The sequence below is a fragment of the Panthera uncia genome, chromosome A2 (genome assembly GCF_023721935.1).
Source record: "Panthera uncia isolate 11264 chromosome A2, Puncia_PCG_1.0, whole genome shotgun sequence".
NCBI classification, from domain to species: Eukaryota; Metazoa; Chordata; class Mammalia; order Carnivora; family Felidae; genus Panthera; species Panthera uncia.
Window position 1 is genome coordinate 74,123,344 of NC_064816.1, and position 19,235 is coordinate 74,142,578.

Consider the following 19,235-nt stretch of genomic DNA (forward strand, 5'->3'; position numbering starts at 1 on the left):
AGGGGAGCTTTGGAAGCCTACGTTCAGTCAGTAAGAAGTAGAGAAGGCAAAGAATTTGCACCAGTTTATCCCATAATGGTTCAGCTGCTTCAAAAAGCTATGTCTGCTCTTCATGAATAACTTGAAGTATTTCTTACTTTGTCGTACGCTGACCCGATTCAAGGTTGGCAGCTAACCTAAATAACATGTTCTAGAGAACAGCTCCCATCCACTGTTTTAAGAATGTAATTGACCTCTCCATATTTCCTATTGATCTTCTGCCTTACCTGGTTAGCCCTTCTACCTTAAGTAGCATAAAATGTCAAAATAGGTTTGTCATCACCAACCTTCGAACTCCATGGGCTTGATTTTTCCAGAAAGACATCCAACTCTTTTTTCCACCCCCCTCCTTCCAGGCTTTTTCTATGAGACCAGCTGAAATTTCTTTCCCATTACGTAAGATTCCCCCTGCACGTGTACACACATCCTAAGTCCTCACTGCTTTTTAAGGGCTCTGATCAAGTTACATAAGTACCCTGCCACTCCCCACTTACCTTCGTCCTCACTAGATCAATGTGTGGCCCTGGAATCACGGTGGAAGCTTTAGAAAATCCTGATGCCCGATTTGTACCCCAGATGGAACACATCTGAGGGTAGGAGTCAGGCATGAGTATTTTTCGAAAACATGCCCAGTGGCTTCCAACATGCAACGAAGTCTGGGAACCACAGGCATACCCCAAAGCGAAGACGTAGGGTTAACTTGTTTAGGTATGTCCTAGTGTATCTTTAATAAAGACAGAGCCATGCTGTCTTTATACTCCGTGTGTTATTTTATTAAAAGACTGTGGGGCCTGTTTCACTTTGTAAGATGTTGAGTTAAAAATAATCTTTAGTCTACAAAGATTCTTACAAATAGGTCATGTAGGTCCTTGTTTTTCTATTATCCTTGCTCTATTACTAACATTTTGTTTTTAATGCTTAAAAACCCCATCAGCAACTTCTGAATATATTTTCCATGCCCTGAACCTGTTACTGTGACCACTCAAATTCAGTCAAGTTCAATCAGCAGAAGTCAGAGATAAACAATTTTTTTTCCATTTTATTTGAAATAATATACAAGAATATAGTGTGCAAAATTTAGGGGCAACATCATGAAGAGGTGTAATGAACTGAAATCGATTTTACAGCTGTGATTCCTAACCAGAAACACCACTTGGTAAGTAACGTGAAAAGCCATGATTGTAGCTCAGAGCAAAAGCAGCGTCTCGCCCAGGGACTTGCTCTCACCTCAGACAGCTGGAGGAAAAGTAAAGTGCACGTGTTGCACTGCAGTAAGTGCAAAGTCTGCCCCCACCATAAAGATACGATGACAAAGAAGATATTTAAGATACGTGGCTGAGGAGATACAGAACACAAAGTTAAAAAATACAACGATGTCAACTGTTAATAGCACCATTACAGTGACTATATCCCAATGCTATTAACTAACTTGACCTTGGCCCGGGCTTGGCCTCCGCTGGAAATGACGGATGGGTGCCGCCACCTGGTGCAAGACTCCGCATGCCCGGGGTAGCGGCAGCAGGCGGCTCTCACGTTGGGACACCGACGCTATCCACCCACCACACGTGCCGGCAGCCGCTTGGCACTGGCCGGACTAGAGCTCCCGTGTTTGGCACGGCCCAGCGTGTGGTGGCTGCTCAGGGAGAGGCCTGTTCCCAGCTCTGTTTCATCCCGTTATGTATACAATACAGATTAATAAGCAGTAAGGAGCCAATGTATAAACAGCAGTTACATATTTTTAAATTCCCCTTTTGTACAATTTAAAATAAAACATGTATACACTCTCCTCTCTTTCTACTGTACTTTAGCACCACAGGATATCAATTTTCAAGCCTATATTACCTGATAGACATATACGAAGTTTGGAAGAAAAATAAGGCAATTTGGTTTACAATGTTGATAGTTTTAGCTTACTTAATGCTCTAATGGAGAAAGCAAATCCTCACTCATTATTAAATCATTTCAAGACTCATTGCTATCGGTATCTTATGGTCACACGAATTCAGGATGAATGGTGACACCTTGATCTTCTTAAGCCCTTCCATGGACAGTCAGTGTTTATGTAACTACAGACTTCAGAACGAGCGTCGTGGCTTAATGCTGTTGTGAGCCCTGTGGAGAGAAAATTAGAACTCGGTGAATGTGTATAAATCGATATCTAGTAATTCTACAAATGAGAACTAAGAGAACAGAATGTTTATAAGCTTCCTGTTTAAAAAATATCACTTTTTCAAAGGGGATGATTTTTTAAGTTTGCTAATACCCGATGACTAAGCATCTAGAAAATGTATGACAACGGCAAGAAGAGACGGATTAGGAGGAGCAGAAAAGAAAGGGGATCCAGGCTAAGTCCTACCACACAGAAGTCTAAGGTAATGAAGAACTTCACAAACCCAGTTCAGCCACCCTCTTGTGCTGGAGTCTGACTACCATCTACTTGTTTACAAGAGGTTCTTGAAAAACGTGTGAGTGTGAACTACATGTTACTATTAAAAGACCTAGGCAGAATGAACTGAAGACCTCCTCGACCAGCCCTCCTGCTGCAAAGGACTATCTTCCCTTTGTTTTTGTTATTTTTTAAACTTTATTTGGGAGCGAGAGTACGAGCAGGGGAGAGGCAGAGTATGCACTGACAGCATGGAGCCCAACGTGGGGCTCGATCTCACACATCGTGAGATCATGACCTGCGCCGAAATCAAGAGTCGGACACTTAACCAACTGATCTAAAAATACAACTTAAAAGATGCTAGTCTAGTCAAGGAAATGTTCTAAGAATCAAGTCCATCTGAGGTTGATTATGGTATGAACTCATTTACAAGGGTCTTCCTAGGCTTTTCTATTTCTTCTCCTTCCTGGGGTTTTTAATCTAGAAATTCTGTGCAAACGTCAGAAGGCCCCATGAAGGTTAATGTGCCCCACGCTCCTTAGCCCCTGCCCAATCAAGAAAGGCTGTGGAGACATGCCACCCCAAGATTAGAGAGATTTCTAATAGTGTGATACTGAGTTAGTTAACACCCATCTTTCAACCCAACTAGAAATACTACCATTCCAAAATTATTTTTCCACCTTAATATTTCTGCCTAAACACACTTCTTAAGCATGTCTGAAGAGTTCTACTTTCCATACTAAAAGAGTAGATGGCACTTAGTGATTAAAAAAAGCAGCCTGCCTTACATGGTGGTATAAACACATTATTAGGTTGTGAAGTGTAAAAAGGCTGAAAAACAGCCTCAACACCACCTTTTAAAGGTCATAACAACTGCTGCAACATGCCAGTATAGTTATGGGGAGAAGTCAAGATCTTTTTGAGCAACTAGTTGTTGAAACATACTGAATTGGTTCTTTTCCTTTTCCAACAGTCAGGATTTAAACGTTTTTGTTCTTCAGCCAAAGCCTTTGCTTCTAATGTATACATCCTTCTCTCTTCATTCTTCATTTTCTTCCACCTATCACCAAGGATCACACTTATGGCTCTGTAAAATAAATATTGACACAATGCTGAAGGCAAGCATTTCTCGTAAGACGCATGTATGTCAAGTGCTGCTACTTCAGGAAGATATAGAAAGTTAAAAGAAGGCAAAAATCTTGTCCAACAGAGAGAAGGGAAAAGGCCAAGACTACGGTAGTCATTTCCAGTAAAATCTCAAGTCCTATGGGCCCATTCATCATAATCTTGGCAGTTATAAAGCCTCCTGGAATACTGCCAGTATTTTCCAATTGTCCAGAGGCATCTAAAATGGCTAAATATTCAGTGTCCTACAGAGCTTAAAGAGAAAAGTTAAATTATTTCAAAGAAATGGTTTAAATTACCATTGGAACTATCCTAGTATATTGGTTCCTTAAAGATGCTAAGGTATTAAGGCAGTGTTCAGTATCAGCAGCATGAAGTATTATAAGCTATTCTTGCTTTCTGTTTGTACCCATAACCCATCAAACAGTTATGACCAAAGTCCCATTCGTTCATGCAACCATAGTAAAAATGTGGTGGGCATTAACTCTGCACAGCTTACCATTTACCCTCCTAAGACAACACCACATAAATCCTAGGTGATACTCGTACTTGAGAAAATCGGATTAACTCAAAGGGAAAGAAGTCAAACTGGATAAAACACTTCATGACTAATCTGAAGCTGTTTCCTATTTATATTTGTTAATCTGCTCCCAAACCTAGCAGAAAATAGTCTCATCCAGAACATGCAGACAGAAACCATTTTCCTTCTGTGAAGAGCTTTTAACCATTAATTTCATGACACAAAACAAAAGGCGGTACATGCTGTGTGAAGTATATACGAGGGATTTTAGTGACTGATGGGGAAGCTAGAGGCAGGCATCTGAACTTCAGAAGAATAGTAACCACAGCTCCACGACTTAACAAGAAATTAAATATGCACTAGATACGTATGTACATTTTCCAGTAAGTGGATGCAATTAAATACTATTATCTTCCTTTAGAATAAAAACCAGTTTTTACAGTCTTTGGGTTAAAGGTACCACATAATGGTCAACACATTTACTAGTTAAACTGGTAAAAATATTTAGGTATCATCAATTCCCAAATCACAAGTGCATTTGGTTGGAGAAGTTTCTGTTTTTTTTAAATTGTAAATACTTAAAAATGAATAAGCTCATAGGAACAGTTTAGTGGTTGCCAGAGGCTAGGGGTGGGGGCTGGACGAAATGCGAGAAGGGGGTCAAAAGGTACAAACTTCCGGTTATAAACAAGGAAGGCCCCGGGGACGAGGTAAAGTGCACAGGTATACTGTATAGTACTTTCGAAAGTTGTGAAGAGTAGCTCTTAAAAGTTCTCTTTATGTGAAAAATCTGTAACGGTGTGGTGATAGATGTTAAGTAGATGTTGTGTGGAGAGGATTTTACGGAATCTACAAATATCACATTATGCTGACTTGAAACTGTCAATTCCCTCTCCCTCTATCTTGCGCTGAGACATTCATACTCGAATTCAAAAACTCAATTGTTTTATGTGGATAATCACATGACTTTGCTCATGCCATCAAGGTTAATGGGAGACAGCAGTTTTGATGGTCAGGAAACTAAGGAGATTGGAAGAAGTCATTTCTATGCTTTGAGAGGAAGTGAGCGCTAAAGGACTCAGATGAGCGAGGAGTACAAACAAGCAGGGCAGAAAGGACCAGTGTGGATTTCATCCGTGGGCTATCACTGATGCCACCTGTATGTTTAGTCTCTGGCAGTTTGTAGTAACTACTATGAGTGTCAAAAAGACTACAAACCGCCAATGCCTGCATCTTCCACAGTATGACACAGGTGTAGAGGAGGGACACTTGGGATCTGACACGAGAAACTTTTTCTATAAAGATAGGACAGTCAGAACTGTGTCTTCCAACAGGCAAATGACAATGTTATTTTAGAAGGCAGACCCTTACCCACCCAGGTGACCGAATTATCCCTCTAGGTATCATAAAATAGTTACCCATGAAGCTAACTTTTGAAAGTCAACCTAAGAAAACAAGAATTCGATCAAAAAAGCTACTAAGCAAGAAGTTTACTTAACTCCCAGTTCCTGTGAACTGCACAGAAGAGTTCACTATTAGATTCACAAATAGAATTTTTACCTGTTATCTTTCCCTGGATACATCTGAGTATATTCAACTCTGTATTTTTTGGCAAAAAGCATGAAGGCATTCATTGGTCTTTTGCACTTGTTAGGAGAAGTGGCACTTGCAGTCCCTGAGCTGTGGTTTTTGTCGGCTTTAGCGTACAAAGAACTGGGAGAGAGCTGTGATGACCCCGATGAGCCACAGGTCTTACTAAGTCCAGATCTTGCAAAGTCCTGGCCTCCAGGCCCCCCACAAGACAAAGATGCACGACGCTGACGAGCCATACTGCTTAACACGTAGACTGCGGAAGAATCCATAGGTGTGAAGTCATAGCTAAAAAAAAAAAAAAAAAAAATTAACATGGTTTTAATTCGATTTGATTATCTGATTTACAAAAACTGAAAACATTTTTTTTTTTCCCCTGTACGATGTTTAACCACCTTCACCACTGACAGTTGCTTATAAGATGAAAGCTTATATATGCACTAATTATTTTTTTTAATCTGCACAGAGTATAAAAGTTAAAGATTTCAAGCCCCCCAAAAGAAAATCCACGCACTTTATTTATAGCAAGTACCTCCTCCAGATCCCCCACAACCCACTTAATTACTACTTTAGATTCACTTTTTGAAAAATTTGATAATCTGATTTCTTGGCCTACAGAAGCCTAAAGCTAGAAAACTAAATTGGATGGCAGGCGTAAACAAGGCCTAGGACTAGTTGCTATGCAAGACCGAGTGTTGGGGAAGGACAGTCCAGAGTGAATGACTACAACTAAAAGAACTTAAAATTTTTTGTTGTTTAGGTCAAAACAATCAAACATACATCAATCTCCCCTGAAGGCCATCCATCTATTATAACACAGCTTAGTAACAAGAGTAAAACCTCACATTGATCAGGCAAAGCCCTATTCAGTATATGTTCAGTTTACACAGGCACAGAAATAAGCTATCCATATTACCTTATCTTCCCCACAAGCTTCATTATCCTCTCTTTGTATAAAGAAACAAGCTAAGAAAGAAAAAGTATTATTCAGCCAAGGCCATGCAGCTACTAGATCCAGACCCAGATTTGTCCACCTCCAAAGCCCTAGGTTTCCTCACCAAAACCATGGTCCTCCACCTTGCCACTGGCTAACGTCAGGGTGAACACACAATAGATTAACTGAAAATATTACCTGAGAAGTAGAGCTGGTGTAGACAACAGCCTAAAGATTACACCGGTCAAAAGATTTCTTTTTGTTCCAACTGTGTTCATGCCTACTGCTTCTACTTTTTATCTTAACAGAAAGCCTTTTATTCTAAATCCAACCCCTACTTCTCTCCCTGAAACAAATTCTGATAATACATGAAAACAGGTTGATACTAACTACAGAAACAGTATCTACCTAAAGGTAAAGCAATAGGAGATTATGAATTATTCCAGAAACAGATGGAGAGAACTAAGTGCATGAAGCCCATGCCAGTCACCGCACACAATAAAAATGACTTCTACCAATTATCAACCACACAACATGTGGGTTTTTTTTAAAAAAAGGTATTACATGAAATAAATATGATGCCAAAATCATCTAATCAATATTCAGCAGTCAGGATTATGTCAAAGAAACAATTTTTGCTATCTCGATCCCCTCCCATATATAATTTAGAAAAACAAAACTAAACAAACATTATAAATGAATTGACACAAAATTATTAATCTCCACTGAAGTATTTATTTACAACTTGAAATACCAAGATTTAAATAGAAGCAAGCTAATTACTGAAATCTGAAAACTCTACCATCTAGTGGTACAAATGTAACTCTTCTATTTCCATTATGGATACAACTTAAAAGTAGTTGGAAATATTCAATCACAGAATTCAGATTTTGATATGACTATAGCATTAAAATATTACACAGAATGTCTAAAACAAAGCTTTACCTTTGCCACACTCAATTCTTTCTCCTTGGGATGCCCAAGTGACTTAGTTGAGCATCTGACTCTTGGTTTTAGCTAAGTTCAAGCCCTATGTCAGGTTCCATGCTGACAACACAGAGCCTGTTTGAGATCCTCTTTCTCCCTCTCTCTGCCCCACTCACACACTCTCTCTCTCTCTCTCAAAATAAATAATACACTTTAAAAAAAAATTTTTTTTAAAGTCTCTACCAGTAGTTCCTGAAACGTGCCTTGTTTCATGCCTCCACTTTTTCTCCCTGCCATTCCTTAAGCTCAAATACCCTTTCCCACATTCACTAATGTTTATTCTTTTTTCTATTTTTTTAAAGTATATTTATTTTTGAAGGGGGGGGGTGGTGGAGAGGAAGGGAGGGAGTGGGCTCAAACAGGGGAGGGGCAGAGAGAAAAGAGAGATTCCCAAGCAGGCTCTGAGATGTCAGTGCAGAGCCCCGTGCAGGGCTCGATCCCACAAACTGAGATCATGACCTGAGTCAAGATCAAGAGTTGGAGGCTTAACCGACCAAACCATCCAGGTGCCCCCCTAATTTCTATTCTTTTTTTTTTAATTTTTTTTTAACGTTATTTATTTTTGAGACAGAGAGAGACAGAGCATGAACAGGGGAGGAGCAGAGAGAGAGGGAGACACAGAATCTGAAACAGGCTCCAGGCTCTGAGCTGTCAGCACAGAGCCCGACGCGGGGCTCGAACTCACGGACCGTGAGATCATGATCTGAGCCGAAGTCGGACGCTTAACCAACCAAGCCACCCAGGTGCCCCCTAATTTCTATTCTTAAAAGAAAAACTCCACAGTAGTGTTGTGTCTATTAACCATAGTCATAGACACTCACTTTAATCCTCCCTTCAACATTATCCTTGTACAGATCTTGTACAGACTTTTTTTTTTTTTTTTTTTTTATACAGAGCCATGGAAAAGTTCATTGATTTATCCCAGCTTCCACAACAAATCCGCAAAGCTAGGATCTGAATCCACGCATCCTAGCTCCAGAGCACCTACCAGGCCACATCTCTCAATCAGCACACACCACACCGTACACATTTACTAATCCATTTCCTTCTCTAGACTGGAAGCAAAGAAGCAGGCCCATGTCTTAACAGATTCTAAATCCCCAAGCCCAACACATACACTAGGCTCTCAAATTCAAATATCTGATGACTAATGAAGAGGTGAAAAAAGTTCTGCAGAACATAATAATGTAAAATTTTAATTGGGTTCAGACCCCACCTCTTCCACCTACTAGTATGACTTGGACAGAGTAAATAAACATCTAGCCTCAGTATACTTATCTCTAAAATGAACTGAACACATGCCATGTAGTGTGGCTGAGCTGACAGAACAGTGTCTACAAAACTCAGGGCAGAGGCTGGCACATAGCAAGTATTCATTGGGGTATATATTATTATTACTGTAGAAATAGCCGAGATTGATAGAACACAAAATGTGGAGTCTCGAAAGGATACAGACTTGAATCTTGGTTCTGATACAAATGGCTGTTTCTGGTTCCTTAAGCACCGTCCCCTCCCCCACCGCCGGTAAAGTGAGGCTATAATCTCATAGGATTGTGAAGATTAAGTATGTTAACACATGTACAGCACCTGGTACACTGTGGACACTCAGGAGTTAAATTCTATCACTTGAACAGAAATGCTAAATTCACAAAGTCAGAAGTGACAGTCTGAAACCTGCCTGATGCCCAGAAGACTGGCCTCAATTGTGTCTGGAATGGGCTTCTTCAAATCATACTCTCACTTAAAAGCCTCCTTTCTACCAACGAACTATAAATTGTGTTTAAAAGCTCATCTATGGCTGACTTCTGGTCCTTACCAAGGTAAAATCTAATCGGATGTCCTTCCCTGTACAGCAGGACCCAGGAGCTGCCCCCAAATCCCCAGACTGTCCTGGGAACCGATTCTGGGGTTCCCTTTTGGACAAGTGTTTCTTCCTGCCTTCCTTCCCTTTCTGGCCCTCCTTATACCAGACAGCACTTCCCTTAACCTGCCAAGTCACAATCTAATCCACAATGAAAATTCAGTCAATTTCATGCTTCTCAACTCTGTCATGCTCTTTTCTCCTGGATGAAACTGCCCATTTTCCACTCCTTAATGGGGAGCAGAAAGTCACTCCACAGGAAAATGAGACCAATGTCCAAGGTCATCTTAGGGGTGACTGCTATTCAGTATGACCAACTGATGAGAACCTACCGTCTTGGAAAAAGAATTAGGTAGGTTAGTGTTGTTTTTGCTTAAAAAAGGTTTTTCACTATGCAAAACTTAGTATGTAAAAAATGTATTTAACTTTTATGTTAGTTATAAAGTGTACAAAGGAGTGAACCCACAACCTAATTAAGAAATAGACTATTTCTACTCTAAATAGTTCCACATTTGCCACCCCCAAAGATAACCACTCTCCTGAATGGTTTATCATCCCCTTACTTTTTTCAATATTTTATTATAAAAATAATACATTATTCATAAAGAGAACATATAAACACTATAGTGTTAATAGCATTATATTAATCTATAGTAGCATTAATTAGGTTAATATATCCATTGTATCAACATGTAATATGTAAACATTCTGTTATGTGGCACCTGTAACACAGCGGGCCGGACTGCTATCCTGAGGGTATCCTTAAAAGGCTGGCCCTGGACTAGCATCTGGAATTGCGATTTTAGGAAGGTTCTCTTTATTCCCACCCTGGTAAGAGTAGCTCACTGTGCCTCAATTGTGTGTACAAACAACATCACTAGCCCTAAACACCTGCTTTCCTTTTGGAAGTCTGGAATTTGAGTACACGCAAGGCAGAGGCAACCTGTGTGACCAGCTCCCAGTAAAAACCCTAGTGCTAAGTGTGTAACAGCTTCCCCGGCAGATGCCAGTTCATCCCTATTGTTACAACTCACTGCTGAGAGAAATAAGGGTGCTGTGCGATTGCGCTGGGAGGAGTCCTGGAGGCCCGGCTTCCTCTACACTTCACCCCACGTGCCTTTCCTTTTCAGGATTTTGCTTCATATCCTTTCACTAGAAGAAATCCTAGGCAGGAGTGTGACTACATACTGAATCCTATGAGTCCTCCTGGTATGTCACTGAACCCAGGGGTTGTCTTGGGGATCCCCAGCATAACTGTGTAATGTATGTTATATACATTAAGTAAAAATTATATAAATGTAATTAGATTTGTAATTTTATTAGATCTATTTCCAAAGAATACACACACAAAAAATGGAATTCTACCATGTATTTCTGAGGCTAATTTTACTTAACATTATTTCTAAAATTGATCCATGTTTCAAAACATATGGCTGTGGCTCATTCATTTTCCACTTAATGTTGTATTGGTTTCCACGTTGTACAATCCTGAGCAACACAGCCACGATGACCTAACTTATACATCCCCTTCTGCGTGTCTGTAAGGATTTACTTCTCTAGGGCACACACACACAGGAATGGAATTGTTGATACTCAGTGTTCTAAGATAAAGCCATATTAGGGGCACCTGGGTGGCTTGGTCGGTCAGGTGTCTGACCCTTGATGTCTTGGTATCAGCTCAGGTCATGATCTCACAGTTCATGGGATTGAGCTCTTGGTCGGTCTCTGAACTGACAGCACAGAGCCTGCTTGGGATTCTCTCTGTTCCTCCCTCTCTCTCTCTCAATAAGGAAAAAAAAAAAAAAAAGATCAAATTATCTTCCAAAGTTTTTCTATCTTTAGAATATTCTCACCAAAACATACGAGGTATCGCTGACCTACATCCTAAGAGTACTTAAGAGTATCAGACCTCAAAACCACCTCATTTCTCTTGAATTTGTAAAAAGAACAGAGTGTGTGAGGGATGTAACCAAATAACATTTAGATTGCAATCTGCAGACGTTTACTGAGCATAAAGCCTGTGCCAGGGCCTGTGCTAGGTGCTTTTTTAAAATAACAGCCTCACGTATCCTTTCAAAATAAAAATATATTAACCTTACGTTTTATTACATTAAATTAATGAAATAAATAAAACCTATAGGCCAGCAGGTACTCTGGATTCTCTTAATGCCTATGAACTTAATAATTATCTTAAAGAGGGACTCTGGGGTGGCTCAGTGGGTTGGGCATCTGACTTCGGCTCAGGTCATGACCTCACAGCTGGTGAGTTCGAGACCCGAGTCAGGCTCTGTGCTGACAGCTCAGGAGCTTGGAGCCTGCTTCGGATTCTGTGTCTCTGTCTCTCTCTGCCCCTGCCCCACTTGCTCTCTCTCTCTTAAAAATAAACATTAGCAATTATCTTAAAGAAAAAATGAGTTTTAAAATTCCAGATACCTATAAACAGACTTTCTCTGGATACCTTCTGGGAGTAGGGGAATAACTGCCCCGGTTGAGCCAGGCCTGCGGGGTTTCCAGGAATGCGGGCCTCTCAGTGCTGAGACCAGAACAAACTGAGACAGCTCATCAACCCCCTCGAGCATCAGGACACAGGGGTACTTGTTCTGTTCTACCACATACTAGCAAGAGGATGTCCAAAAAACTCACTTCCCTCTTTAAGATTTTCCAAATGTCAAGTGTTTTTGCTATTTTTACTATTTGTTAATTCATGCTACTAATGCCCTTGGTCGAAATGAATTATTAAAGATACAGTTATAGAAAGAAAAGGACAGTTAAGTACAAAAAAACACTACTAAGAGACTTAAGGACTGGTTAAAACAGCTAGCCAGATACAGCAGTTTTCTATATATATATATATATAATAACTATCAAAGTTGATCCGTTTAGTTCCTGGTCACGTAACATGTGGTATTTTTTCTAATCTAATACCAAATGTTTATGAACTCATGGTTTTCCTGCGTGATGACTATGTGTAAAGCTCCCCTGGAACTATTACTTTGTTAGTTCAATTACCGAATATGTTTTCATTTAATCATATTGCTCTAAGTAGTCCTTTTATAATCTTCAAACCTTTGAGGTTTAGCCTCCTAAATTTCTGACTTTGCAACCATTAGAGAGGTTAAAGGTAAACGTTAACAACAGGAAAAGAATCCAATAATACCTTTTAAATGTATCAAAAACACCTGAATCATCAAAATTAATGGCATCGGGGTGTCCGGGAGGTAGACATACATCACCAATATGGATCTCACAACATGGAATGCCATGCTGTACCACAGTCAGGCTTGGATAAAACGATGACCAACCTAAAATCAAATCAAACAGCAGTTACATAAAGGATAGGGATTGACAGAAGGGACCCTAATTATTTATTCTACAATAGGCCCTTCACTTCTGAACCTTGAAAATAGGTTACTACTTAAGTCTCAGCAGATTTTTAACATGTCCTGTATCTTTGCCACAAAATAAGTCCCAAGTATTTCCTTTAAGCAGTGCGAAGCTCTCCAAAACTTGTTGGATTCGGCGTTTTATTAATATACAGATTCTATCAATCAACACCTCCATCAATTTACAAGACAGTAATAATCGGTGTCAATGACCAAGACCACAAAACAGCCTCTGAATTATTTTTAACATGGTGTTAGTGTAATAAATCTCTGAAAAGTGATTTCAGTGCAATTACCAGAATATCACATTCCCCCAAATGATACCAAGATAACAGAGAGCTGCTTATATAGTAAGCTACCTGAATGTACGAGTTCATACCCAGAGGAAGTGCAGCCCCACCTAACGACTGCTAAGACCCTAAAGCACCATTAGGAGTTATTATAAACCCCTTCTATGGTAGTTCTGTGTAGTTTGAAAGAAGTTTGCCCTTCAAGTTTTTTTCTTAATCATCAAAGAATTATACCACAAGACATCTTTCCAGATTTAAGAAGTTTTCTTTAAAAAGTTACTATAAATTCAAATTGACACCCTACCTTTATTTTTAACATAGAAAGGGTGGTCCAGCTTACACTCTACAGTAAGTAAGCCATCTTCTACTGTACCAGGATCAAAAGTCAACTTCAGTACAGACTCGCCAAATGATACACTTTCTTCATGTGATAACAACTTTAGACCATCAGAACCATAGCCCTGAAAATACATGCACAGAGTGAACAAACAATATTTAATTCAACACATAATGAAGTTCCTATTATGTGTAAGAGTCTGTAGAAAAAGTAAAATAAACAAGACAGGATCCCTGTCTTTAGGGTCCTTGCTTTCCACCCAGTAGTGAAGAAAGGCACGTATATAAATCACTGCAATGCCAAACAGACTGGCACAAGCACTTTCACTGAAATGTAACAATGCTAATGCACTTGATACAGGGAGGTGTTAACTCAGAGAGAGGAGGCAGGGTTCAGTTCCCACTGGAACGGGGATTTAAAAGAATGAAACCCAGAAGGTAGAAGAACATGCCTCATGCCAGGAACAGGCGAAACCAGCCTTCTCTGGAGAGTGCTGAGTATTTGCTAAAAATACCAGGGGGTTCAGAGGTGCGGCAAAGAAGACTGAAAAGGAGGGCCAGTTAGTAAGCAAAGGAGTCTAAAGGACAGGTGAAGTGCTTAAACTTTCCTTTGAGAGGGCACTGGAAGTCAATGCAAGTATTTTCACTAACCACTGTCAACTTTAAGATGATTAAAGTCTGCAGAATAAAAGGTGCCTCTAGTATTCAATTTATTTGAAGATATGATGAGAGAAACCCATCACAGTCTTAAACGGACAAGTGCCATGGTGGTAGAAAAGGGCTAAATTTTAATCCAACTGATAATTTATTGAGCAGTTGGCACACACCAGGGGCTAGGTTCTGAAAACACATTAACAACCATGATCCCTACCCTTAAAGTCACAGAAAAAACAAGGAGACCGACATGCCACCAGCTAGCTATTGTGTTCGATCCTTATGACACTAGTGCATGAAAGAGGTAGAGAGAGAGAAGGAGGACTGCACAACACCTCTAAGGAAAGAGAAGTGACCACTGAGTATGAAGGTGGGGAGGGGAACACTCAACTTCTTGGTTTTCAATCTGTCAATCAAGAAGGCTAACAATACCTTTAAAAGAAGGGAGAAGAAGTAGGCCAGGAAGGGGAAGAAAAGGTGAGTCCAGGCTTGGTTATACTAATAAGCTGAGTAGGAAGAACTGACTGTGACTCATGCAGGTGTCCAACATGCAGGTGGAGGCCACAGCCATGTTATCTGTAACTACATTACGGGATCTTCTCATTCCTAGAGCTACAAGGTGTCAAAACTGATCCAATCTATTTTCAGATTAGGGAGCCCACACACAGTGGGGTCAACAATCTTCCCAACATTAGTCACACAGACAATTGCTAGAAGAACCAGAAAGACAATCCAGGTTTCCTGACTCCAAGACCAGAGACTCAACAGTTAGTAACAACAGCAGGATCAAAACAGGAATTTTAAACAAGCACACTTCACATGCCCAATTCCTCTGCCTACAGTGGAGATGGAGAAATTAAAAGATTGCAAAGATTAAGATTTTAAAGGCACTAACGGACATTTATCCTAACTAGTGCTTCTGCTTATCAACTTAAAAATGCCAATGTTTTATGGGATCATTTAAAAAGTAACTTCATATAATCAACTCTCAATTATCCATTTGGGAATTAACCACTTTGTACATTACATAAGATAAAAGCCTTGGTTCATTTGTTCATTGTATTTTTTTTTAATGTTTATTTTTGAGAGAAAGAGAGACAGACAGACAGAGTACAGTGTGACAGGGGAGAGGGGCAGAGAGACAGGGAGTCACAGAATCTAAAGCAGGCTCCAGGCTCTGAGCAAGCTGTCAGCACAGAGCCTGACACAGGACTCAAACCCACAAACTGTGAGATCATGACCTGAGCTAAAATTGGACACTTAATCGACTGACCCACCCAGGAACCCCCATTCATTTCATTTCTCCCAACGTAAAATGTATAAAAAGAGCTAAGGAATACATCATTTTCCCATCTCAGAAAGCATAATTACAAAGGTGAACCTAAAGACACTGCTGCCCTCCATCCAGCTAAGCAATAACACAGTCACAAAACTTCCACCTAAAACGTAAGGTGTCACTTAAAGACGAAAGTAAATGGAGGATACTCCTAAAGATTAATAATAAGCCTATGTTTTCTCACGAAAGACTTGGGAAAAGTTTTACAAATTTTCAATCAACCTTGTGAGTGCCCACTTGGAGATCTTCTTCATTAACGCAGCCTTCAGTTCTAGCAAAATCTTCAACATCCTGCCATTCCTTTTTGCTTCCCTTATGAAAGCACAGTCGTGTGCCTAAAGTTTGAGTAGAAAAGCAAATATTAGCTATCTGACTAGCATGCTACATAAGTAAGCTGCAAAAATTCAAGTTGTTTTTTTACCTTTCAAAAAACAGTGCCAAGCAGTTGAAGGCCAGGAATTGCACCATCCCAAATCATCATCATCTGAGAGGGAGGACATGCAGAAAATGCCAGATTCTGACTCACTATTTGCCTATGGAGAAAAATATCAGAAACTTTTTTATTTTGTAACATATTTTGTTAATATCTGTCTTTATCCCAAGGCTTCAGGCTCTCTCCTCATTAGTGGATAACTTAAAACACCTGTAAACTTAGCAAAAAATATGCCTCTGAAAACTGAAGTTTCTGGAAGTTTTAGTTAAATGCCAGTGGTAACAAACTTTGCTAACAGTGAACAGAGCTGTATGTAAAATATAATCCAGATCACCAGCAGAGCGATGAGACAATTTCCCATCTGCACGTGCTTCAAAAGGACTTCACAGAAAAGGAAAGTTAACATATTTCACTGCTGTGCAAACTTCGTAACAGTTTCATCTCATGAATAAACTCACCCTTTCATGTCTGACTGGGGTTTCCTCCTTCCAGTGATGATGAGGGAAGGCTGGCTCACTCTTAGAAGAGGACACCGGTGGAGGGCGCGCATAGGAATGTAAACTTTTGCTAGTAGCTATGATGTGTACAGGAGATGATCTAAAATAAGGAAGCAGTTTTAACCATAAAGCATAGGTCCTTAAAGCAGATCTTTCCTTTTGATGAAAAGAACTTCATATTCATAATACCAATGTTATCACATAGAAGACACCTACGGAAAACACTAAAGACATCAAGATTTCATTTGTAGTCTGCAGTTCCTTAGTTTCTTACCCAAGCCCTCTTCACACATTTCAAATACTGTTCTTTTTTTCATATTTATCCATGTATTTTAAATTCAAAGTTACTTTCACCTATTCACCCATTTTTGTATCAGCAAGTACATACAAACGTAACAAATAATGTGCAGGCTCCCTGTCCACTTCTCTCTTCTACTTTGCTGCAGTCAGTATGAACACGGCATCTCAGCCTAATGTGACCAACACTTCGAAGCCTCCGTCTACCAACCACCTGTCACTGTGCAGATACAATGAACTACCTGAAGCTACAATGCTTAAACTTATTCTAGCAGGAAGCAGCCTAAATGGAACTTCCTGTAACTGGACACTACTTCCTATTTCCTGATACAGGCTTGTCAAAAACCATCTACTCATAAGGCTAGTTATCTTCCCACAGGATCACCTTTGATAAGAGTCAACTATTCCCAGGAGGAGTAACACTAAAAGCAGCACTCCCAGTCAGGGCGCCCAGCATGTGCACTGCGCTCTGGGAAGCAGCAGAGAGGAAGACTGCAGGTCTAGGAGACCAACCAGCCCAATGGTCCCCAATCAGGACAGTTCTCAGAGATGCAAAATAGGAATCTGGTGCTTAACAGAAAAAAGTATATGCATGTCTGGACTAACCCTCTTTTAAAAAGGGGGAGAAATATCTTCCTTTCCGATTCTTCCCTTACTCCCTGAGAAACTGTGTTAGCCCCTCAATTTTTATTTTACCCTTATTAACACTTTTTCATTATATCTTTGCAGAAGTTACTCTGGAATAAGAGTCCGTAAAACTATACTTTGCCTTCATGTTACTATCACTTCTTAAAAACCCCTCAAATTTCTAAGTGTTTTAGCACATTCTCCAGTCAATTTTGGATTTCAAACGACAAATACTTAATGATTCATCTTTGCTCCAGTTCTTCCTTTTATTAAAACATTTATATCTTCATGGAGTATTAAAGAATGGCCAAACTGCTAAAAATTCCTTAAGTATATCCTGCCTTCATGACTAATAAAAGAAAATGGGTTTATGAGTTCTTCTGTTGAACCATTTAAAGAGAAGTAACAATGCAATGTTCTGAAATGTATATGGCCTAAATGTTCTGTAAAAATTAACATGCCACGAGTGTCTAAAATACCAACAGCATCTCTCCATCCCTCTATCTATGCAGGGGTAATGTAAACTTTACCTGTCCTCAACCCCTTGGTACTGTACAGTGACAACTTCAGACATCCAAAGCTCAACAAGTAACACGGTTTAACACGCTACAAGAAGGAGCACGAACAGCCACTAACAGTGTTAGAAGGCAGGAGAGACAGCAGTGAGAGCCTCTCGGTCTTGTTCCCTAGGAGGCAGGGAAGCATAGAAAATGCTGCAGAGAGGAGTGCCTGGGTGGCTCAGTCAGTTAAAAGTCCGACTTCGGCTCAGGTCATGATCTCACAGTTCGTGGATTTGAGCCCCGCATCAGGCTCTGTGCTGACAGCTCGGAGCCTGGAGCCTGCTTCGGATTCTGTGTCTTCCTCTCTCTCTGCCCCTCCCCTGCTCTACCCTGTTTGTCTCTGTCTCTCTCTCTCTCTCAAAAATAAATAAACATTGAAAAGAAAGAAAGAAAGAAAGAAAGAGAAAGAAAGAAAACGCTACAGAGAATAAATTTATATCTTAAGGAAAATATTCCTTCTTTACTTATGTTTTTATTTATATCGATTACCTACCTTAAAGGTTTGCTCAACTTTCCATGAACTATATTAATTCTAAGTTTGCTACTAAAAAAAGAAGTGTTATCTCTAAACTAGAAAAAGACAGCCCAATGGGAAGATCAGGGTCTGTTTTTATAACTGCCAACAAATTTTTAGCTTTTTGACTATTTTTTTCTTTCTAGGAAATTTTCATGGAATTAAACTGAAAAATTTAGTTAACTACATTGAATTTGCCCTAATCAAGACCAATATCCTGCCAAACAGGGGGGAAAAGAAAACACAGCAAAATTTAATGGGTTACAAGAAAGCCAGAGCTTCACACATGAAAAGTTTATGTCTTAGCAAAGAATTACAGTAAGTTAGAAGCATTACCAAAATTCAGTTATTCCTACATCATCTTGTATAGACTATGGTCTGTCTACCCATGTGAGTACAAATCTGGGCACTTCTCTCCCCTGCAAACTATTGTGTTTATCTAGGTCATTTTACATAGATAACTTTGTAACTTTAGGGATAACTAGTGAAATATTATCCACTTAGGTCTCTCTAGGAATTTTAGTTCGAAGCTTCCATAATTTCATAGCACAGCAACTCATTTGTGGAAACTCTAGTCCTCTGGTCTGGGTATACGAAACAGTGGTTTTTACCAATGGGGGTCCACTTTTATTAAATTCAAGATTTTAATATTAGCAATTTTAGTTTCCACAAACCAGTAAATAACGTAAGCTCACATATACTGTGGAAGAAAATAAACCTAGATCAAATGGAACCAAATTCAAGGTTGATAAAATTTTTAAATAGAATGTTTATTATAGGGGCACCTGGGTGGGTCAACTCAGTTAAGTGTCCAACTTCGGCTCAGGTCATGATCTTACTGTTCCTGAGTTCGAGCCCCAAGTCAG

General features: G+C 39.7%; 2 protein-coding genes across 4 annotated transcripts in view; one reads left to right on the forward strand and one right to left on the reverse strand.

Moving 5' to 3' along the window:
* The window catches only part of COG5 (component of oligomeric golgi complex 5), a 317,370-nt gene extending 317,132 nt beyond the window's left edge, over positions 1-238 (forward strand). Inside the window, exon 22 of the mRNA XM_049642772.1 lies at positions 3-238. Within this exon, the coding sequence (XP_049498729.1) occupies positions 3-120 (118 nt within the window). The 3' untranslated portion in view covers positions 121-238. The remainder of the gene's footprint in view (positions 1-2) is intronic.
* Positions 239-667: 429 nt separating this feature from the next.
* The window catches only part of HBP1 (HMG-box transcription factor 1), a 30,482-nt gene continuing 11,914 nt past the window's right edge, over positions 668-19,235 (reverse strand). For all 3 annotated transcript variants that reach the window (XM_049642777.1, XM_049642776.1, XM_049642775.1), the window contains exons 4-11: positions 16,333-16,471; positions 15,863-15,974; positions 15,664-15,776; positions 13,420-13,576; positions 12,600-12,744; positions 5,631-5,948; positions 3,371-3,512; positions 668-2,151 (exon numbers count right to left, since the gene is read on the reverse strand). In XM_049642777.1, coding sequence (XP_049498734.1) covers positions 2,134-2,151; positions 3,371-3,512; positions 5,631-5,948; positions 12,600-12,744; positions 13,420-13,576; positions 15,664-15,776; positions 15,863-15,974; positions 16,333-16,471 — 1,144 coding nt within the window. In that variant the 3' untranslated portion in view covers positions 668-2,133. The remainder of the gene's footprint in view (positions 2,152-3,370; positions 3,513-5,630; positions 5,949-12,599; positions 12,745-13,419; positions 13,577-15,663; positions 15,777-15,862; positions 15,975-16,332; positions 16,472-19,235) is intronic.